Below are 24,280 nucleotides of genomic sequence, written 5' to 3'. Positions count from 1 at the left end.
TATCTGGTTTTGCTGAGATATTATACTGACAGTATAGGGAAAGATAATTCCAGTACTTATCTGTTTCAATAGATTTATTTCTGCCATATTTTAATCGACTGCTATTTTGTCTCTATGTCAAAAAAGTGCAAGAGCAACCATGATCTGATTTGCTATAATTGTGAGACCAAAGACAAGCAACAAAGATCACCAGATATCAACAAGTTGGACAATCATATTAGCTATCTATTAAGAAACCAAAAGAAAACATGTACACTGTACAGCTTGTTTAACTGGTACACAATTGTCTAAACAAACGATCACTATCCATGCATTTGCTGTTTCCCATGTTATAATGATAAGGACTGCTATGTTTGCTTTGTTCATGTGAATATCTTTCTAAAACCGTTGAGAGTAAAATTGTATATCCCAAATTTAATTTAACAAGGAGACCTGTATAATGCCCCAATGCATGTTTCACTATCTCCTTATTGAAGTCTTGAATTTTTCCTGATAAAGTTGAAACATTTGGTGATGGAGTTTTAAGAACCAAACAAAAGGTTCAAAACCAATTCTGTTTTCCAGACAGGCTGTTAACAGCCTTACTAGATATGTGCTCTTTTACAACAAAAGTCTGAACTGCCTATTAGTGGGGAAGCTATGCATCCAAAAAAACCTTTTGGCATTCATAGGATACGTAGACATGAGACTTTTGGCACAGATGTTCATTTTGGCGTTTTATCTTGATTTTGGCCCAGACCCAACTTGAATTTGTTGTACTTCCCCCGTATGACCCTTCAAACCACTAAATTTTAGCTTCAGCAAAATTAGCTGTGATTGGTCTCAAACAAACTAGAAAGAAAAATCATTTCTAAAAACATGTTTTTTTAATTATACAACAGATAATTTTGAAGTTATTGCTATTTATTGTTTTGATGAAGTGATCGTTAGAGTGGGAATTTCCTATTAATTAATATATCACCTCATTCTAATCACTTTTATCAATTGTTTTTGCATTTTGTTTTCTGAAATTTTTTTTACATCTATAGTAAAATTATGATATCTTAGTGACGTCATCGGTTGTCGAAATTACACATATTTTCAAAATTACTTCACATCAGACGTTAATTTTTTCGTTTTGTGATTAAAACATACACAAAAATATATGTTCATAAATGCAGACTATTATAATGCCCCATGTTTTTGCTTTGTAGGTGCATGTAGGCTGTAACTAAATCAACAATACATGATACATCAAGATCTCTATTTTGTAATTTAATAATCAAAAGATAAAAAATACTGTGAAAGTTAATAAGATATAAATTAGTGATAAATCAAAGAAGCATGTCGGCCAAAATACAATTGTAATGATATATGAAACAAGATTATATGTTAAAGTCAGTGAATAAAATAATGATACAACAAAAATTAAATATAACAAGAAATTGCGCCAAACAAACGATATATCTAAAAAACAACACTTTAGTTACTAAAAAAGTTAAGGAGTTAAGGACTGCCCCCAAACGTAACCAGCTTGATATGCTGCCCTTCTAAAATGGTTTAGTAAAGCCGCTGCTGTTGGTGGTAGTCTATCTATGGACAAACCCTTTGCTACCAGCATTTATTTTCTTAATTTATTTATTCCAGTTGAGTTGCGACTTTTTCAAAAAACACAAACCACAAACTTTTCGAACACTCTCATTTGTTCTTCTGTTGTTTTTAAGGTTGGTTAGTATAATGAGAAAAAACATTGTCTATTTCGTTAAAAGAAAGCCAGCAACTCAACGCTTGTTTTTCCCATTCCCTAGTAAAGCCGACACGTTGTCACAACCTGTAATTGCATGGAAAAAAAGGTAGGCTATTGCATTTTTCAGTCATAACGTCGGAAAACCGGTGGACGGGAATGAACTGTTTTTTGCCACACCGAATTCCATAAAAGGCTGAAAATGCTGCAATATGGTATAGTGGTAATTGTGCTCATGCAATCCAAGGTGCTCATTGAGCATTTTAGGCCTAAATTCTTCGTTTTTTTGGTCGCTCCCCTAAACCTGAATGAGGTGTTCGCCTAAGGAATGTATAAACCTTGCTATGTTTAGGCGATAAACAAGGCTATTCACAAGTAAATTAACTAACAAAAAGTTTGTGATTGTTTTTTTTTGTTTTTTTTTACAAATTTTTTGTGGCATGCTGAAGTGCAACCTGGGGCCTGGGGGTGCACATGTCTGCTTTTTTTACTCCAAAACTGTTACATAGATAAGCTGTTTTGAGGCGAAATTGTGTGCAAACATGCAGCTCAAAACCAGATGTTTGCTGAGGTTAGAGCTACACAGTCAAGCGCAACATGACATAGTATGCATAGTTCCTTTGGGCTGAATAGATTTGCTTTAAAAAAAGACACAATCATAGCAAAACCAGGCCAAAGTTTGCGCGAAGTGCGAAAACTTTTTGCGTTTACGTAACTAAAACAGCCAGACACATATTTTAAGCCTTAGGTGAAGAAGCATGGCCTTATTGACCTGGTACATCCTCAACATGCCCATGCGAATGTCATATTTGTCTATGTAACAAGAATGGCGACTATAGTGATTGCATTTTTAACTCAATGTAGGAGTACTTGCCAAATCATTTAAAGTAAAACTGCAAACACAAAACAATTTTAACATCAGATTGAGTACTTTTTAAAATATTAAACAATTCTTCAGCTGACATAGTCGCCAAGTCTCCAGCATTCTGCCAATTTCTAAACACCTGTCAGTTCCGTTGCAAGCATTAACGTATGGTTGTTTCTCGACTCGTTCCTCTATGAGCCTGTATAGCTCAGTTGGTAGCGCGACGGTCCAGGCTTGACCGGAGGTCATGAGTTCGAACCTCACTGCAGGCTAGTTGTTTTTCTAGCCTGCCCTGCTTGCATCATAGATCAACAGATTCGGTGAGTCTGCAATGGCTTTCGGTGTACACCTGTCAGTTCTGACAATTATTAAACAATTCACAAACATATTAGAAGCAGGACCTAGGATTTAGCGGGCGAGCTTCCCTGTTTGAAATATAAAATTGCAAGACACAGTATGGCATAATGCTGGCGACTTGGCGACTATGTCGGCCGAAGAATGAGCCAGAAAACCGAAGAAATTGGTGCAAAAAATGTTATTAAAAATATACATATTTTTTTTTTTTTTTTTAAATTAATTATACAAAAAAAAAACTTGTTGTTTCTACAAACATTTAGCCACATTTATTTTTTTGAACTGTAGAATATGTAGGAAACTTATGCACTATAATAATTTTGTTGTGTCATTCTAAGCTATGGAAATGCGAAGCACATTGTTTAGTAAGGAAAATCCAAGGTTAGGCATATAGATTGTTTATTATTTAAAAAATACCCAATTTCGATCATAGAATTGTTATACGTGTTTGCCGTATAGTCGCCAATCCTGCTAAATGGACAGGCATGACATTCGTATGGGCATAGATGTACCAGGCCAAGTTCTCAATCTAAGGAAACAATTTTTTGCTGTTTCAGTTAAGTAAACACAAAAAAAATTTCGCGCATTGCGCAAACTTTGGCCTGTTTTGCTATAATTTGTCGCTGTTTTAAGCAGAGCTGTTCAGCTGACCACTATGCATACTATGGCATGTTGCACTTGACTGTGTGACCCTACCCTCGGCAAACAATTTCTATGAAATTCGATACATATATGAAACGTATATGAAAAATTTCTCCCAAACTGATTTTGAGCTGCATGTTTCCACATAAGTTCGCCTGAAAACAGCTTATCTATGTACCATAACACCTTTAGAGTAAGGAAAGCAGACATGTGCACTCTCAGGCCCAAGGTTGTACTTTAGCATGCCGTTTATATATTTGTTTATGTCACAAAAAATTTTGCACATACATCAAACATTTTTGTTAATTAATTAACTTATTAATAGCCTTCTTGATCGCCTAAACATAGCAAGGTTGATACATTACTTAGGCCAGGGGTTCCCAACCTGTGGTACGCGAAGGTCTTTCAGGTGGTACGCGAGTAGCTTCCGTTTTTTCACAAAAACCTGGATTCACAACTTGATATTTTGTTTATCTGGATTTGTTTACAAAAACAAATTTTCCTGAAGCCTATCCTTATTGTTACATAACTATTCCTGTTGTTTCGTATCATTATGATCGTCAAAATACAGGTCATGTGAATTGTCAACAAGGAGCACAGTTGCTTTGAAAAGCCGTACAACGCTGTGGGACAGTGGGCGTTAATTATCTCAAATGATTGCTCTTGATAGATATCATCTATTGTTTTATAGCTTAAGCTACAAATAGCCTAAGCTAAAAATAGTTCTGAATAAAATGTTCACTGACAACATTTGAAGAGATAGTTCATGCTTCAGACTAGGCTAGTTCTATGAAAGTACCGATACAGGTGGTAAGGTGATAATGCAGGAAGGTGAACAGCGAAAATGCAAAAAAAAACTACCAATTTGTTACCAACTTTAGATTATCACATTTGAAGGTTTGTCTATTCTGTATTTAGTTTAGTTAATTTTTTTACTCAACCTTGTATGCCCAAGCGAAAGTATGATACTGCACACGTAAAATATGGTTTCATCTCAGAGTGAGAAGTTTTTCCACAGTGTGTGGTCTGCCTGAAAACATTGTCCAATGCGTCTATGAAACCAAGCCTGCTCAAATGCCATCTCAAAACAAACCACGTTCATAAAATGAACAGAGATCAGAGCTACTTCCAGCGATTGGGAGAGAACGTGAAGCGGCAGCGTAAGGATAATGCCAAATGCAGCAGAAGAGACATTGTGAAGGCATCTTATGAAGTCGCTTTCTTGGTGGCTAAAAACATGAAAACGCATACAATTGCAGAGTCTCTTGCAAAGTTAGACAATGTTTCTCTGTCCAACAACACAGTGAAAGGCCGCATCGAGGAAATGTCAACTGATATCTCGAACCAAGTGATTGCAGGAGTAAAAGCTTCGAAGTTTGGGATTTGCACTACAGCTTGATGAATCGACAGATGTTACTAACTGCTATCAACTACTTGTCTACATTCGCTTTACACAGAACAAGATGGTAAAAATTGAATTATTGTTGAGCCATGAGGTGGCCACTACAACAAAAGGAAAATATATTTTTAACATTCTGAATAACTTCCTAAAGAAAAATGAATTGGATTGGGAAAAACTTGTTGGATGCACAACAGATAGGGCTCCATCTATGCTTGGCCGAAAGTCTGGGTTTCAAGCTCATGTTAAAGCTGTGTCACCAAACGTCACAGGTGTTCATTGCTTTATACATAGGTTTGCCCTTGGCGCTAAGGTTCTGCCTGCAAAGTTGTTAATGTGCTTGAACAAAGTTGTCAAAATTGTAAATTTTGTTAAAACGTCGGCTTTAAATACTTGACTGTTGAAGGTGCTCTGTGAAGACCTAGGTTCAGACCACACTTCTCTCCTCAATCACACAGAAGTACCTGGCTCTCCTGAGGAAACACAACAAAGCGTCTTTTTGAAATGAGGGATGAACTACTTTTATTATTCAAAGAGAAAGATCACGACTTTCAAAAAGTTTAGAGGACAAGGAATTCGAAACCAAGCGCTATGGAATGTTTAGGTTTGTGTCAGCTCTTGAAATGGAAATCAGTGATGATTTTTCCCAGGAAATTATTCACCATCTATCATTATTTAATGCTGAATTGTCACATTATTTTCCAGATGTAATAAGTTGTGCTTATATCACTGGTCCTTTCTCAGTTAATCCAGCCGATTTACCTGTTGGGACTGGGGAACAAGAGGAGTTGATTGACATTCAAGAGGAACAGACAGCAAAGACAAGACACAAGGAATGTTTAAAATAGATTTCTGGCTTAGAATGGCCTCTTCATATTCAACACTAGCTTCCCATGCTGTTCCACAACTACTGATTTTCCCTTCAACGTGGGAATGCGAGCAGGGAGCATTAAGTCAAAAAATTGAAAACCGACTAGGTGCACCAGGAAACGACTTTCGATGCGCTGTTAGCAACTTTACACCGTGCATCGACGAATTAGTGGACAGTAAACAAAAACAAATATCTCATTAAATTCATTTAGTTATGGTGCTTTAGTGTTATTTTAGTAGGCTAATATTATTCTTTTTAATAAAATATGATTCGACAAATTAGTTATTTTGCAAGTGGTACGCGTGGCAGTACAGAGCGCCCAAGTGGTACGAGAACGTAAAAAGGTTGGGAACCCCTGCCTTAGGCGAACGCATCATTTAAATTTAGGGGTGCAAAACAAATGAAGATTTAGGCCCAAAATGCTTGTCACCAGAAGGCTGTCAAGATTCTGTTATTTTTGTGTTCACGAAAAATTGCCCATAACAGTTAACTGTTCTCGTTCGTTGGCAACTTGGTGCACGCCAATTGTTCCAATGCAGAATCCTATCTAATGACTAGGGCGATTATTTTTTGACCCAAAAAATTTAAATTTTGACCTTAATTTATTTTTTTGACAAAATTTGGACATATTAGAAATACATTGATTTAAACATCATATTGTTGTATAAAGTACTGCATTAGTGTCTTGGCATCGTCAACCACAGAATTTTGATGTTTGTCGAACACAAATCAGTTATTTTTTTCAGGTTTATGCAAAATTCATAAAAATGCTTAATTGATGTTTTTGTCACTTCAAAATGACAAACAGCTATCAAAATGCCAAAGAAAAACATGACGCTGGGTATTTTGTAACAGTTTGACAAATTTTGACCTAAAGTGTAAATTTTGACAAAATTTTGACTTTTTTTTATGTCAAAAAATAATCGCCCTACTAATGACACTTCACAGGAAAGGAACAGATGTAAAAACCTAACATGACAGTGGCTTATTAACAACAGACTAAACTGGCTAACTTATGGACACTTTACCAACGCCTTGTTCATGGACCAATAATTATGCTTCCAGCATCTAACATGGGTCGTATTAATGTGGCCATTGAGAACATTTCAGTCATTTTGATAAAAATAATAGTATGGTTAAATATACCATTTTGATTAAGACCAAGCATAGTCACTTAAAACTTTATGAGTCACTTTTATGTCACAATCATGGTAGTAATATTGCCACATGTCGCCCATGTAACGAACAATATGTGGGCCAATGAAAAAGCAAGTTTTTTGTGCCCATCACTAGTACGATGGCAACTAGAGCAAGGCTGATTTAAAACATCATTATGTTATGTTTCATAAAAGTTATTTGTCTCACAAATCGTTGCTTCCGGTTTGTTTCTTGTACAATTTGCACCCAACCTTCATAAATCTTTGATATTATAGCTAAAGATAAATGGCATAGTAAAGTTCATGCCAGTATTCAGGGGCGTAGCGTGGGGGGGTATTTAGGAGTCTTGACACCCCCCTTTGAAATCTCAGTAAACAATGATCACAAAAATAAAACCGTAATTGCTGCTACATCGGAAAACATTGCACCTGGCATTGAAAACACTTCGGCCGCCTAATCAGGTTGGTGCTTATCGCCGTTAATCACCGCTTGTTATCGTTGTTTCATTTGGCATTTCGCCCGTCACCGACTCAAGTAATCTGAAACAGGCCTTTTAACACATATGTATTTTATTGGTAAAACGAACAGACTTCTCAACGACGTAGAGAAAACAGGCGTGTAAACTACATTTATGTGCAATAATTGCCTGTACGCCATTAAATTTTCCGGACATATTGGCGGCGCCGTCTTAACCTTGGCCACGCGTCATGTCTGAATTTAAATCCCACTTGTTTAAGCTGTCTAGCGAAAGTTGCTCGATGTCAGAAACATCGCTAGTTTCGTCGGCTAAAACACTAAAATAAACGAACTTCTTGACTCGTGCAATTATTTTCATTCTGGATTTGTGGACTGTAATACATAGCAGCCCGATTGGATTGAGCCAAATAATCTGTGACTGAAGTGTCCCCTGCCGAAGTTCGAAATCTTAAAAGTGCGCGAAAATTACCTTCGTTTTGACGAGCTGCTTTAGGGATGACCCTCCTGCCTTTTCCGGTGCAACAAAACGCAATGTTTGCAAAATGCACCTTGCACTACATCGCTGTAAACAAGCCAAGGATGCGCCATGATGCATGGAAGGACACATAACAGATTTTGTTGTTTTTCATTCTTTCTAGTCTTGGGAATACGTAAGTTTCGTCTGGCATCCGCGGATTGAACAAAAGTTTCCGCTTTGTCTCCCTCGAAATATTAGCTCCAACGAAATTTCCAATGTCATTTGGAGATCCAGTTCCAGACGATTGTTGTTGAGGTGACACTATACTCGCTGATTCGATTTGTGTTTTATCTTTTTGATGGCTCGTTTCTGGCAATTCTAATCGACCACTGACACTCCTTGTGTCAAAATACGATGTGATTTTTCTTACTTTTTGCTTCTTTCTTTCTGGAGATGTCATATTTTTGGATAAAACTCGTGCTTTCACTGACAAACTTTCAAAAACACTGTGCACTAGAACAATATTGCTATCGCTTGACTAAGATTTAACTCCTTTTCGTACAGTTTCAGCTAAATAATTTACTAATTATACCGAGTTTAAAAAGGGCGATTTTGAAGCCACGTTTCATACAATCGGCGAAACTAAACTCCAAATATCACCAGATTTGTTGATAAGCAGCGTTAATTTTGCTGACAACGAAGTGCAACAGTTTGTGACTGACACGTCACAGAGCCTGGTCTGACACCACAATCTAATAGTTTTCGCGCACAATTGAAATCACGTGCCAATCGGACGTGAATGAGTCAACGGAGTGTTGTACTTTTCTAACGTCAAATAGACAAATTTAAAGAGCCGTAAGCTCCTAATAATCGCGGTTTTTAGCGTCTAGAATACACAAAACGTAAAAATTTTCAGGCTCCGCCCGTACCCGCCAAAGGTGTTCATACGACGCACATGTGCGCTTTTGCTGGACGTTAAGTGTTTCTGCTTATTTTTTATGACGTCATTATTCATTACAGTCAGACGGAAAATAGGGGAATTCCCTAAGTTGAAATTGCGGGACACCCCCCTTTGAAATGGTCACGCTACGCGCCTGCCAGTATTAATGTTTAAAAAAATGATTTTGCCTTTAAATATTTGTGTTTTATTTTACATCGTTTACTTTATTTTGTAGTATTACAACGGACCGCTACAATTAGTCTTACATACTTTTTTGACACCTATCTTATCTTTTCTAGCAATTTACCAACATAGCTGATTGCTACTTCCAACATCTGGACAGTAGGATGGTGCAATTTTAATTATATATAATTTTAATCAATAATTTTTAAACTATATTTTTGCTTACTTATGCCACTAATGGTGCTTTTAGTTCTACTGTAGGTTTTACTTTTACTTTGCTACCAGTTTATAGTTATGAGGTTTATTATGCTACAAGGTAATATTCGCATTGTTTTGTTTATTTCTATAGACTTATGGTGCCTCTCTTTGTGTGGCAAAATATAGTTTTTTGAGAATATATTTAAGTGACTAACTTGATTAGAACAGAAAAGTCTAAAGAGTATTTTAATTGACACTTATGTTTTGCATTTGTCCCTAGAAAAAGTGATTGATGTGTTTAGCTAGAAAAAAAAAAAATGAAGCTTGATTCAGTGCGGTAAATTGTGTACTGTTCCTTAAATTTAACAATATGTTAATTTCTGATTTAAAACTAATGTTGGATCTGCAGTACTCTTTGCCTCAAATATCACGTATCAATTTTAAAACGTCATTTATGAGACATCACTATATTTAATAAAATTACTTACTTGACACCAAATCGCCAGTGCTGTGCCGTTTTGAGCTGTTTATTTTTTTTAATGAACATTGTATGTAATAAAGATGCCGATATCCAGTTTGTTCACTTGCCCATATAAAACTAACTTCATCAGCGGAATCATTGTTGAAAAAGTAGAAACAATCGTGAACCTGCACAGTGCAATTACTTGTTACTGTAGTTATATATTTCTGGTTTATGTACATGGTATGGCTAAAATTTTGCACTCGCCAGCTCGCCAATGTGCGAGTGCTGCCCACAAGGAAAAGTTTGTTTTAAATTTGTTAACCTGTAAAAATTTATGCTAAGTTTAACGACTGAAGGTGAGTTATAAGTAAATAGCATGCAATTTAGCTTGCGCAATTACACAACAAGGAATTGACCAAAGTACTGCACATGATAAAAAACTGCAAAAAGAAGATAAACCTGGGCAACACGGCTAATATTCTGTAGGGAACACACAATAAGACCTAAAAAGCAGAAAAATCTTTAAAACCATAGTATTAAGACCAACGACAAAATACAGCCAAATATGCAGTAATATCCAATACAGCATAAGATCAAAATTGTCTGAATAAGACCTAAATCTGTCGGAATAAGGCCTAAATTCATCAGAATAAGGCCTAAATTTATCGGAATAAGGCCTTAATTCATTGGAATAAGGCCTAAATTCATTGAAAGAAGTCCTAAAAGGCCAAACTAATGCCCAAACCTGTGGGTAGAGGGTATGGGACGATAGGGTATGGCATCTGGCATCGGCCGTTTTGGTGACAACGTTTGGACGCCCTAGATCGCCACTGTTTTGTTGCAATTATTAGGGGAGTTAGGGATGTACTTAGGGGTGGGATTTGGGGTTAGTTAAATTGTTGTTTAGGCCTGATTCTGATCTTTTAGGTCCTGTTGTGACGGATTTAGGACTTATTCTGATTTTGACTGAACTAATACCATTAATTAGGTATTAGTCCTATTTTGGCCTTAATACGAAGTGTGTTCTTTTCTGACGTTGGTGTTGTTCTTATCTCGGTCTTATGGCTATAGTCCATTCTCGAGTTGTGATTGGTTGCAGGGGCATACTTATCTTGTAATTGATACCATCAGATTTATGACAAATGTTTCTTGTGCTTCTGTGTGATCCAAGCTTCAATTGAGTTGGGAAGTTAAGTAATGCTGTTGTGGTGCCACAAGCACAATCATAACTTTATGTCAGTGGTTCCCAAACTGTGGTACGCGTACCACCGGTGGTACGCGAGAGTCTTTCAAATGGTACGCCACTAACTTCAGCATACGTATAAATTTCGAAAACGTTAAACTTTTTAAACTTTCAGATTGGGTAATTTGCCGTGCTGTTTTTTAGTTACTTTTAACTTGAGGTTTCGCACGTTTATGACGTAACACTTATCTTGTTCAAGATAATAAAACGCTAAATGTTAGCTGGTTTAATATATATGTAGTAATAAACTAATAGTGAGCGGTGTAGTATTGTCGTATGTATCGACCAGCTGGTGAAGAAAAAACAACTATCGCATTGAATTGGGTTTTGTTTAATTTTGGCTTCTTTGTCTTCCTGGTATGGCGTTTGGTAAAGTTTAATTCTGCTTACATGCTCATTTTATTTTGTATAATATGCTAAAATAGTTAAAGCAGCGGTTCTTAACCGGGGAGCGCCAAGGAATTCTAAGGGGGGCGCGAGCTCGACTTTATATATTTTAACTTTTTGCAGTGATTTTAATGGTCAACATACAAACTCTGTTTTTTGCCAACTTTAACATTAAAACTGCAAAAATTTTCGCGCTGTGCGCGAATCTTATAGTTCCCTTTTAGAAAATCCATGGTATCACCGTCCTATTAAATTAACTTATAGATAAACGATAAAAGCTATCGCCCTTTCGGACTATTTTTCATCCATATTTTATATATGATAACAGGCTATAGCAACAGGGGGAGTCGAACTTTTTTTGCGCGAAACTGTATTGTTTTGCAATATTGCCGTTGTATTGTGTGTCGTTACATCTTTTGAAACACGATAACGCAATGTTTAATATTTGCGCTTGACATTTTTTGCGCTCGACATAATAACTCTTACAACTGTGGAGTAAATGCCCTCGCAACACGTTTGTCAAAATCAGCTTGATAAAATCAATGTGTCGAGCTCGCGCAATTTGTTGCGTGCCCAATGCGAAACGCCTCTTCGGTTGCAGTTTAGCCAATTCGACCAACTAAAACTCAAAATTTTTTTCAAAATGCGACCAACAACCCCTTCCTTCACTATTTTTCTGTTTTCTCAGTGATATTTAATTGCAAAATGTCGAAATATTAGGGGGGCGCAAGGCATGAGAAAATTACCAAAGGGGGGCGCGGCTGAAAAAAGGTTAAGAACCACTGAGTTAAAGTTTGAGATATTCTGGTAAGGTGTAACTTAGGTGGTACATGAACACCGTACAAAAGCTCAAAATGGTTCGCGAGAAAAAAAGTTTGGGAATCACTGCTTTATGTGAACAACAACAAAGGCAAGCCCCACATTAGGTAAATGATATGGAGATCAAAACCATAATAAAGTCGCAACATGATTAACAGCAATATTATTTTGAACACGGCATTCAGGGTTGGCAATAAATTAAAATCAGAACTCATCTGGATGAAATACTACTTGCAAAAAATGATTGGGAAATCCTTATGTCCACAAGTAAACAAGTTGACTAAAAAACGACAATTTGAACTATTGATCAATACTTGGAATCAACTTGTTGATTTATATAGTCATTACAAACATCTTGGACAAAGTAATAAAGATGAATTTTTCTGTGACAGTGTGTTGCCTTGAAACCATAAACATTCTAAAACAGTGTTTCCCAACCTTTTATACACTAGTGCCCCCTTGGGCTCAATAATATTTCATATCGCCCCCCTCATCTTACTTTACAGTAAAGTGTTATATTAATCGTTGTCTAACATTATATTGTCTTCACTTTCGTTTCGATAAGCTGTCCGTCATATTTTAGGTTGTCTAACATACATTCACTATAGGAATTTATAGATACCTACAATATTTTACCAGGTTATGTCATTACCTGGAAAAAATAAACTTTAAATCAGGGGTCGGCAACCTTTTCTAGTTGCGGGCACCAAGCAAACTCAGAAAGGTCTCTGCGGGCCGCACACACAATGTTAACTAAGAATTGTGCTGTTAAAATGTTAGAACAACTGCGAATCAGGCGGGCCTCAGATTTTTTTTATCTATATCAGTGGTTCTCAACCGCCGGTCCGCGTCAACTTTTCTGCCGGTCCGTCAAATATATTAGTATTTTCTCAATTGCAAAATGCAAGATGTTAAAAACTTGTTCACCAAATTAAGAACTTCGCCAGTTCCGTAATTTGCAGCATTGTGACGTAACATAAAGTTAATTGTCTACTTTGGACCTACCGTGGGTTACAATGCGCAGTGTTGTGCCCAACTGTTTATAAGTAGGCTACACGTCGTTGTAGTCTTCTACTTTAAGATAGTTGTATGTGAAAAACTTTCGTATACCACGTATGATATAAGAAAGACAGCAGAAAATTGCCAATTTAATTGAAGTTTCCAGCTTTTAAGTTGCATAATTTTGTCATAATTACATTTTGGGTTGATTTTGATTTTTAAAGGTACACCAGTCCGCAAAATTTGTTTTGAAATTTCACCGGTCCGTAAGCTAAAAAAGGTTTACAACCACTGATCTATATTACTAATGAAAGTGTAATAAAGCAAAAAGCTACTTTGAGGAAACGCCATAACCTTAATAGATAGTGTAATTCAAGTCCAGGTACACCTGGCGGGGGTATACCGGCATTTCCATTTAAATTTCCTGCTAGTTTTTATGAAATGTTAAAAAAATACATGTTTAATATTTTTTAGTACATTTTTCGGTTTGTCCACAGCGCACTTGGCAGCCTTCCGCGGCGCAACGGTAAAGAAGCGCTAATCTAATCCGAAGACAGCATCAAAACGTAAACAAACTGGACGCAGAAAGTCGTATCCTGAAGCCCACATTATCACTATTTTGCAAAGATTATTACATATAATACTTTAGGTACGCCAGTTTTACTTCACGAAAGTTTCAAATAAGTTTTATTCAAGCTACATACGGACAAAAGAGTGCCCAAATTAGTTTTATCCTAGCTACGTACGGAACAAAAAGTGCCCAAATTTATTTTATTTGAGCTACGTACAATCAGAAAAGTACCCAAATTACTTTTATTCGAGCTACGTATGGAACAAAAATGCCTAAGTTAGTTTTATCCGAGCTAGGTACCAACAAAAATGTGCCAAAATTAGTTTTATTCGAGCTACATACAACCAAAAACGTGTCCTATTTAGTTTGCTTTGATATATACGTGCCGAAAAAGTGGTTCTTAACCAGAGGAGGCACTTCCCCTAAATAGAGTGCCGGCAAATTCTCAGGGCGTCGCAAGTACTGCAATAAATATTTTATATTTTGTGTAGTAATTTTTATGGTTTCATGTTACACCTGGTATGATTTCTGCCGATATTCGGCATCTTATGCTTTCCTTTGAAATTACATGCAGGTGTAGTTTTATCCGATCCGTCAGAAATTAGTGCAGTTTCAATGCAAAAAGGTCTACGATAATTAGGGCATCGAAGGGCAGAAGAGTCTGACTTTTAGACCTTGAGGTTGCGGCAATGCACTAATTTGACCTTTAGGTAAACTCCCGGCAGAGATAAATAGATAATACTGGATGAAAACTCACAAAAAAAATTTTGAGAAAGAATTAATAATACTTGATCCTACCAAAATAATTATTTGAACACTGGGAATTAGCCCAAACTTGGGTGGGCATAAGATAATTTTTCTTCCAGGTTATATAGGATTATTACGTCACACATTGATTTATTAGGGGCGAAAGTGTTTATATAAGTAAAAAATCAACCCACATTATTTGGGTTGAGGTGCTGGTTAGCATTTGAGTTCGGGTTGGCAAGTATTATTAAATTTAATTTTGATAAGCAGATTTATTAAATCAAATTAGTGCATTGTCCAAGACTTCAAAGTCTAAAAGTCCGACTTTTCCGTCCTTTAAATTTGGTTCGTGATTTTGTGATTGGCAAGTTTTTGAGCTACTAATTTTAATTAGTTCTCTAGGCCTAACTCATATTTGCATCTTTTATGGCGGATTTAGGCTTAGTTTGTCTAAACAAGGTAGTTCAGTTGACAAGGATTTAAGTTGTGCATAGAGGTTAGACACCGGGCCATGTTTCTCAAAACTCAATAACATTTTTTTGCGATACGCGCAAATCTTTGTTTCTTTTCTACTAATTTGAAGATATGTTTTAGGTCAAAAATCTGTGTTTAGCACTGTATTTTTGTGTTATAGGAAAGTACTTGCTTTATATGAAAAACCTTGTGTAGTAATAACTTACAAAATTATTGCAATTATCTATATATGCTTTTATTTGCAAAATAACTTTTCATGCTGTTTTTTAATGCTTAAAAGTGTTAGGACTTTCCGAAGATAAAAATTTTAGGTTCATTATTTTGACAAAACAGTGTACAATGCAAAATTATAATATACACAAAAAAGCAATGTTGCGTGTTGTGTCAACTAAAAGAATAGCTTCAACTTATGTCATTATAACCAGGAAAGACGTGAGGGCGAAATCTTATTTTGATCAAAGTTGTCAACGCAAGAAAAATGCATAACACGTTTAAAATGCTTACTGCTAAAACTGCTGCAATACGTGCGATAATTGCTTGACCACTGGGCGTTTAAATCCCGCAACGCTTGACCAAGTCCGGCACACAAACGACCAAACGACCAAGCGATATCGCGTTTCAAGTGAGTACAATACTGAAAATAAAGGGACTCATTTTTATGTCTGGGATAAATTAATTAAAATTATTGCGAAGCCTCTCGTGCTCTCCCGCGCATATTGCTCCGTCTCTTCATTACAATGAAAACATCCGTACGACGGACAAAGCAAATCAAAAATATTTACAGATTACATAAAAGAGCTAATAAAACCAACAACTTTTCATCTACAACTTGCAAGCAGGGCTGCGGAATAGGAATCGACTTGAGAAGTCGGTTTGTTTTGCTGGAGTCAGAGTCGGGACTCGAGTAAGAACACATAAAACTACCCGAGTCCGAGTCCGACATGCGTAATACCAAATTTTATACTGATTTCGCCGCCAACTGGAAATTGCTGCAATCGTCAAAGCAATTACCCTGCTGATTGCAGCTGTTTAAACAGCAAGCAGTAACACATTACAGGTACCGGGTTTATGAGTTTAGGCAAAGTTTGCAAAATAACGCGTTTACTGTAACGGTTTCAACATTAGGCAAGTTTCATTTTTATATTTTATCTTTCGTTAGATGCAGTTTGGTACCGTTAGTTTGAATATAATGCAATTTGAACAATAACAGCTACCACATGGGCAGTATCCATGGTAATTGCCATATTACCTTTTTATAACATTTTTATAATACCCAAGGGTGGCAGATTTATATGGACATGTTATAACGTAATATATTGATGAAGAGCCCACAGCATGAATAATTTATACTTTTGTTTTACCTATTCGCACACAGCTTCAAAAAAATGTTGTGGGTACATTTTTGGTTGTATGTAGATTGAATAAAACTAATTTGGACAATGTTTTGGTCATAATGTAACTCCAATAGAACTAAATTGAGCACTTTTATATTTGCATGTTGCCTAATAAAAACACATTGGCCGCTTTTTTGGTCATACGTAGCTCAATTAAAACTAATTGGGCACTTTTTTGTTCATATGTAGCTCAAATAAAAGTAATTTGGGCACTTTTTAATCATAGATAGCCTGAATAAAACTAATTTAAGGAGTTTTTTGTCCATACATAGCTTAACGCTAATTTGGGTACTTTTGTGTTCGCAGATAGCTTCAATTAATCTAATTTGGGGATTTTTTGTGCTCGTTCCTAGCTTAGATAAAACTAATTTGGGCACATTTTTGATTGTCTGATTTCTGTTCTTTTTAGGTTGTGCACCAACGCTATGTCATATATGTGCAGAAAAAGTGTAAATGAGAAAAGTCTTTGACTCAAGGGTGTACATTACAACCAGCGGCATAGCATGGGGGGTGTCTAGGAGTCTTGACATCCCCCTTTGAAATCTCAGTAAACAATGATCACAAAACTAAAATCATAAGACAGACAGGTTAACGATAACCCAACATATGACAGCACTAGGACGGAAATTTGCAGACGGCTTTCTAACAAATTTGACGAGTGTTACGATAAGAATCTATCTTTGCGAAATCTTGCAAAGTTTGAGGACCTACACAGAATGGGAAATTGACATGTCAAAATTCCATTTAAATGGAACAAAAAAAAAATGTCACCCTCGAAACTCTTCTGTTAATGTCAGAATTTTTACTTTGGGTGTGAAAAATATCCTGATTGAGGGCTTTTAAATTTGGTTCAGGGCTTTTAAATTTGGAGTCTTAAAAATCAGTAATTTTATTTTTGTAAATAGTAAAACATATGCTATTATATATTTCACAATGAGGTATTCATGATTTGAGCTTTTTTCTCCCGACTAATTTTAGGCACCATGTGCATAATCAACAAGGATTTCTTTTCAATTCATTTTTTCACAAAGTTGTTTATTTTTTCCATATAATGGGAAAAGCCAAGAAAACCTTAAACTTTCAAAATTATCCAAAAACAACCCTAATGTATCTTTAACTACAGGTATATTTTTACATACGTTAATCCAAACATCTGAAGATTCCTCATAGAGAATTTTGACTAAATGATGCGGTGATCCCATTGACAAAGATGATGTGCAGTCTTTCATCTCAACATCAGATGTATTTTGCCCCGAAAGAATGTCATCTATTTGTGTTAAGGGATTCATCATATGTAAGTCATCATCATTTTCAATTCGATCAAACTTGCTTACAGGAATATGCACAATCATGGTTTTCTGTTGTTTTCTATCAAGAAGCTGAGTCCATATGCTAAACAAAAGGTAAATTAAAAACATGTAGATTTCAGTATGTTCTTGGTATAGTGTTATGTAATTTAGAATTTATATTATTTATACATTGAAAAAACAGCGTATATTGAGCACGTGGTTTAAGCAAAGTGAAATGACCTTAATAACTGGCAAAGTCACTTGAAAACATATAGGCAGAATATAAATGGGCATTAATACTAGATATTTTTCATACAGTTTTAAAAGGCTTAATTGAATGTTATCTTTCACGAACTATAGAGAAAAAAAAATCAAAAAATAGTTTATTGTTTTAATCTATTCGCTAAAATGAAAAACTATAACTAATTGTTTTACGAAAACTAATTAACAGAAGTATATACCAGGGTTAATTGCTATGATTACCCCCTTGGTAATCATAGTGCTTCACAAAAAACAAAATACCACTAGGTAAAAGTTGGACTTGAATGTAGTTGCTTAATGCCACCTGATAACACTGTGTGTATCATAGCTAATCTAGCCACAGTTAGTTTACTTTAAATCTTGGGTGTACAACAGTTTTCAATGGTGGCGAAAGTATGATTTATGATGCCAATTGGTTTTACAAAGAAGCAAAAATAATGACTGTAGTGAATTTTCCACCATCTTTTAACGCTACATTGTAAAATAAAAATACGTTAAGATAAAGCTCATTCTCGCGCGAAATGTTTAGACATTGTAAAGCGCTGAGCGGGGGTAAAAAAGGCGTTAACACTTCCATTCTCTGCCAGACATGTTTTCCTATATGTTGTGCGATAAAGACAAATACTGTTGAACCACTCATCGCACTAAAGTTTTAAAATAGTTTTGACGCTAACATAAAAATTGGGATTGCAACAGTTTACTAAGTTCCATGAAAGTAGTACATTAGTGTGAAGTAATTTAAGCCCAAACTGCCAATACACATTAGAAACAAAAACATACATATTTAATGATTAAATGGACTAACTGACGAGACTGTTCGGACACAAAAAAGGTACTGTAGGCTTACCTCCGACACACAGGAAATAGGTGGCTCTCACAACTTAAAATAATTGTGAGAAAAATTGAAACTATTTGTCTATCACTAACCATGGTGTCACACACTACTGTTTTAAAAAGGTAGTGTACAAAAGGTACAGCAAAATTTCAACTTGTTACAATTACGTTGCCAACTACTATAAGTGTGGCAAACAATATGCCAGCAACAATAAACAAGGTTTTCTGCACATTGGAGTGCTTATCGAGCAACTTGAAAAACATTTGACTAATGGAAAACAATGACAGATGCTCTTGCACCACTACGGGGCTCACCATATTGTCATACCCGCAATTAACTGTTTTAGTGTGTATTTGGTCAAATGTTATAGTTTGGATATATTTAAAGATGAATAGCTTAAAAAATCAAGGACAAAAACACTTTTTTGAACTTTTACTTTCGCCAGGTAATTGTTTTTCCTTGTATGGTACCATTGTTAATCTCTAGATTGTTATCTCTTTCATATTTTTTGCTTGTGGTTATTTACTATAGTTGTAGTTAATTGCTATTGACATTGCAGGTATTTATAATTGTAACTAGGCGTTTTACATTTTAACTACATTTCTGGCTTTGCACTATAGGTTTGTTTTTTTGAACAATAACTGCAGATTCATGTTTTAATATTGGGAAATATAAATTTCTATTAAACAAACAGTTTTATGCTTTATTCCTGTTTTAACCAAACAGTCTTAAATATCAACTAATTTAAAGAAATAATCTTTTAAATTTTATTGTCTGCAGGAGATTTTTTATATACATTGGTGTTTTAGCAATGGGTAATCTATTGTCTTTTTAATTAGAATAAGGATTTGTTTAAGTCACGGTGATAAACACATAGACATAAAATGGTCTAAGGTTATTATACCCTTTAATGTAAAATAGCGGAAAATGACAAATTTAAACTTCAAACATAGGTATATAGATCTAGGGATGTTCAAAGTAGAATCCCAAGGTATTCTAGAATAAAAGGTTTTGAATATAGATTTAACAAATCCAGAATAGCGAATCCTAGTATGTTTTTAATAAATTATTTAACCTTGATTTTGTTTGGGGGAGGGATTAATCCTAATATACCCTACAGGGGCCACATAAACAGCAATAAATCATGCAAACAATTTGCTAACATGTGCATATTATAATGAAAAAAAAAATCTACCAAATGTTTAACATTTTTAACAACTGTTATTTGAAGCAGTTGTGTAAACTGTAATACATGTCCAGGTTGTAGCCAAAACTTTATATTATGCCAATATAGAAAGAACAAAGCAACACTACACAATGAACTCTTTAGCAAATACACAATAAACTCTTTAGCAAATCGGCCTGTTTTTTAAAACATTGTTGGGTCTTAGGGCTTCTTTATGACGAACATGATCTGCTATGCAGTCTAATAATGTACTGCAAAGAATACAAGGTTACTGTCATGGAGTGTTCACAGGGTTCCACTGCGAGAGGTTGCCCGCGGCCAATGAGCCGCGTGCTCTAGTCACGTGTTTGTAATCATTGAATGTGTTGCGCTCTGATTGTATCGCAATATAAATTATGCGACTACTCGCCTATAAATGCTTGTGCCCTTCTTGTATTATGCCCATTCGAATTAAACCATTTGCTTACTTGGACTCCATTACTATTCTTCCGAGATAAACAGAGGTTAGAAACACAACAGTTTTACATAACAAATACTTGACAATTACGCTATGCATAACTGCTTAACCTCGCTGAATATTGGCCTAAGTAACCCTATAGCGCATTTTGTCAACGCCGAGCATGTTTTACAATGTGAACAGGGGCGTAGCGTGGGGGGGTGTCCAGGAGTCTTGACACCCCCCTTTGAAATCTCAGTAACAATTATCACAAAACTAAAACCGTAATTGGTAACATTGCACCGGGCGTTGAACACGTCGGTGCTTATCGCCGCCACCGCCTAATCACCACTCGTTATTATTGTTTCATTTAGCAGTTCGCCTGTCACCAACTCAAGTAGTCTTAAACAGACCTGATAACGAAAATATATTTTATTGTTAAAACGAAAATTTCCAACAACGTAGAAAACAGGCGTGTAAGCTATAGCAAAAGTCTTCACCGCAGGTCGCTCTATTGAATGTTTTTTTATTAGCCTCAATTTCGAAAAGGAGCGCTAGACCGTCGTCGCTTGAAACATAGATTAAAACGTCGGCAAACTATAGCTTCCCGTTAAACTGATAATAAATGGCCGTCTTACCGTAACTTCAGGAGTAAGCCATGTTTGTGTTTTTCTGGCAAAGTTTCAGCTGAATAATTTACTAATTATACAGAATTCAAAAAGGGCCATTTTTTCAGCCACACTTCATACCATAGGCGAAATTAAACTACAAATATCACCAAATTTGTTGATAAGCATCGTTAATTTTGCTGACAACGAAGGGCAACAGTTTGTGATTGATACGTCACAGAGGCTGTTCTAACACCGCCTTTCCATAGCGTTTCACGCGCAATTGAAATCACTTGACAATCAGTTGTTGAATAGGTCGACAATGTGTTGCAATTTTTCGAACGTCAAATAAACGACTTTAAACAGCCGTAAAGCTCCTAATAATCGCCGTTTTCAGCGTCTAGAATAATACACGAAATGTAAAATTTTTTGGGCGGCGCCCGTACCTGGTTGTTCACACCACACCCTAGACCCCCTAGGTGGTTTGCGTTACTGATCATGTGACACAGTGGCATATCCAGGGGGTGGGGTTTGAAACCCCCCTTTTTGTGAGTGATATTATCGTTTTTTGCTAGTTTTGGTCAGGGTTTAGCAAACTGTCCGAAGCGCCAATGTTTTTAATGTAATTGGGTCCTGCGTATTAAGCTAATGCGCAACCAAAATCTAACACAAAACTCTGTTTTTTCGTCTTTTTGTGGTCGACCGTAAAACGCAGTATACTTTTTATTTTTTCGGTATTTGTGGAGATTGGCTGATTATCAAGTGTGAATTCGACAATTAACAACGTGGAGTCAAGTCTTTCTTTTTCACGCTAAAAACATTGAAGTTAGGCGCGGCGAATGTTCCTCGCTATTTGCTGTCTGTTCTAATATTCGATATTGGTTAACAACGGATTTTTTTTAACTAAAGCAGATTCCTAAAACTTTAAAAGGTAGTATAATGATGTCTGTTGTGCGTTTCAAAGTCGCTATTTTTAGTTTATGATAGTTAACGAAAAATTATTCTCCATAAGCATATTTTAAGACCACGTGTTTAGTGTGCAATTGGCCCTTATTTTTCCTCAACCTCAGCTTGTATTTTAGCTGAAGTTGCACATGTCTCGACACAGATGTTGCGCTAATTGTGGCATAATAACATTCGGAAAAAAGGTTTTCGTTTGTTATTGCAGGTGGCAAAAGGCGTGCTTGTAATTTAGCGTAGTCCCGCTCATGGAACTTAGGAAACTGCGCTGCTGATAGTTTCTGATTCTTCCAAAATCTATCACACATATTTTATGGTCTTGGTTTAGGTTTTCGCCTGGCAGGAGTGTCCATGACGCACGTGTTCGCTTTTGGTGGACGTTAGTTGTTTCTGATTAGAATGTTTTAAGACGTCATACCCGTCACTGTTATATAATGTCATTATTCATTAACGTCAGACAGAAAATAGGGGAATTCCTTTAGTTGAAAATTCGAGACACGCCCCTTTGAAACGGTCACGCGCCTGAATGTGATGTTACTTTTGCAAGTTAACGCATTTAGGGAAATTGCGAACTCCGCATCTGGCATTACACTTAGTTAGTCGCCCGCCCAAAAAAACGCTGACACTGCAGTCTGCACTACCAGGCTATATTTAAAGAAAGCACTATAAATGTGTCTCCGCAGCAACAGGAACTTACCACTCGTGTTTGTACATTTAGGCGCAACATTTGGCCGTACAACATTAATCTATATATCGGTTACAAATACCCAAATTAAACGGCAGAATTGGATTCAATAATCTACTTTGAACATCTCTAATTGTAACACAAAATAAGGGGGTCTATGCAGAAGCATTTCCATCGCAACCCCTAATCGGCAAACTAATAATTAAGCAAAGTGATTCCACCTAGCCATTGATGCCTACTTATTCTGCAAAACACTTAACTGTTAAAATGATACCAATATCAACTGAAAATAAACCCTTTGACGGGCTATATATCACTGCGTTATCCATCAATACACACTTGGCAAGTTTTTCTAAGGATCATGATTTATTTTTTAAAACTTGATTGAATCCTCTCCACCCCAGTACTTGGATTTTGTTAAAGCAACCCGCAGCTCATCTAGAGAAAAGAAGCAGTATACCCCTGTCAGAGAAGTTGTTGCACAAGTTATGTTGTGGTGTAACATAGGACACAACGGAACAGTACACTACATACAAGGAAAAATTGCAACAAGCTCTGTTTGAAACAACAACATTCAAAGCTGCCAAAATATTAATGGTGACCATATATGTAGAGAGAATCAAAAATTGACCTATGATTGAGTCAACTGACCTGACCAACAGCAGTCGCATAGCCTACCTAGAGGACAATTAAATGTCTCTCCAACAATCACACACAGGAAAACGCCACTACCTAGTTACGGCTGACAGATTTACCACTAACTCTTTTAACTGGCAAAGGTAGCTCCAGTCATCAAAAAGCTAAAGTGCAATGTCAAAAGGCCATAACCTGATGACCAGCTTATCTCAATAGACTGATACAATCCTTGAAGCTAGGAAAGGATGCTGGACTAGATGGCCTGCTTGCTGAACAAATTAAACATTTTCGTACTCATGGATCAGATCTCAAAGGTTTCAGACAATAAAACTTGTTCCAAATCTACAAATTTTTTTGAACAGCTCAGAAGTTAATGAATAATGGTATGACAGCATAAAATAGTGACATGTATTGCGTCATAAAAGTAATCAGAGACAGCTAATTGTATAGCAAAAGTGTAGCTTCAAGATGCAAAACAAGCACGTGCATCGAAACCACATACTGTGGAGCCATTAACTTCAGGGAAAAAACTAAACCAAGACTGTGAAATATGTGATTGATTATGGTAGAATCGTGTTTCGACCATCGGCAGCGAAGTTTCCTAAGTTTCATGTACAGGACTACGCTAAATTACATATGACTGTCTTTCGCCACCTGCCATACTAAACAAAGATCATTTTTTTCACAGGAATTATTATGCCATGATTAGTACAACATCTGTGGCAAGCTGTTTGCCAAGTCAGCTAAAATACAAGCTTCCGAGAAAGTAGGTTGTGTCAATTACACATTAAACATGTGGTTTTAGGGTATGCTTATAAAAAATAATTTCATGGTAAATATCATTACATAACAAAAATTCCATTGTTACATTAACATTGAATATTAGCAAAGACAGCAAACAGCAAAAACATTACTTGCGCCTAAGCAGAAAAAAGGAAGAAGGCTTGACTTAGCGTTGTCAATTGGCCAATACACCCTTAATAATTAACCAATCTGAACATATAACATAAGACGAAAGAG

At 36.1% G+C, this 24,280-nt stretch overlaps 1 protein-coding gene and 2 pseudogenes across 2 annotated transcripts in view; 2 read left to right on the top strand and 1 right to left on the bottom strand.

Moving 5' to 3' along the window:
• LOC146168241 (dipeptidyl peptidase 9-like) overlaps nucleotides 1-24,280 on the bottom strand; it is an 89,323-nt gene that overhangs the window by 21,032 nt on the left and 44,011 nt on the right. For both annotated transcript variants that reach the window (XM_083388825.1, XM_083388835.1), the window contains exons 8-9: nucleotides 17,504-17,756; nucleotides 9,756-9,915 (exon numbers count right to left, since the gene is read on the bottom strand). In XM_083388825.1, coding sequence (XP_083244951.1) covers nucleotides 9,756-9,915; nucleotides 17,504-17,756 — 413 coding nt within the window. The remainder of the gene's footprint in view (nucleotides 1-9,755; nucleotides 9,916-17,503; nucleotides 17,757-24,280) is intronic.
• LOC146168243 (zinc finger BED domain-containing protein 5-like) lies at nucleotides 4,531-5,101 on the top strand (annotated as a pseudogene).
• Nucleotides 5,142-6,055, top strand: LOC146168242 (protein FAM200A-like; annotated as a pseudogene).

This window comes from Ascidiella aspersa, chromosome 1, assembly GCF_963924565.1.
Source record: "Ascidiella aspersa chromosome 1, kaAscAspe10.2, whole genome shotgun sequence".
Taxonomy (NCBI): Eukaryota; Metazoa; Chordata; class Ascidiacea; order Phlebobranchia; family Ascidiidae; genus Ascidiella; species Ascidiella aspersa.
The sequence above is the reverse complement of the archived record's forward strand: the minus strand, read 5'-3'. Positions and strand labels throughout refer to the sequence as shown.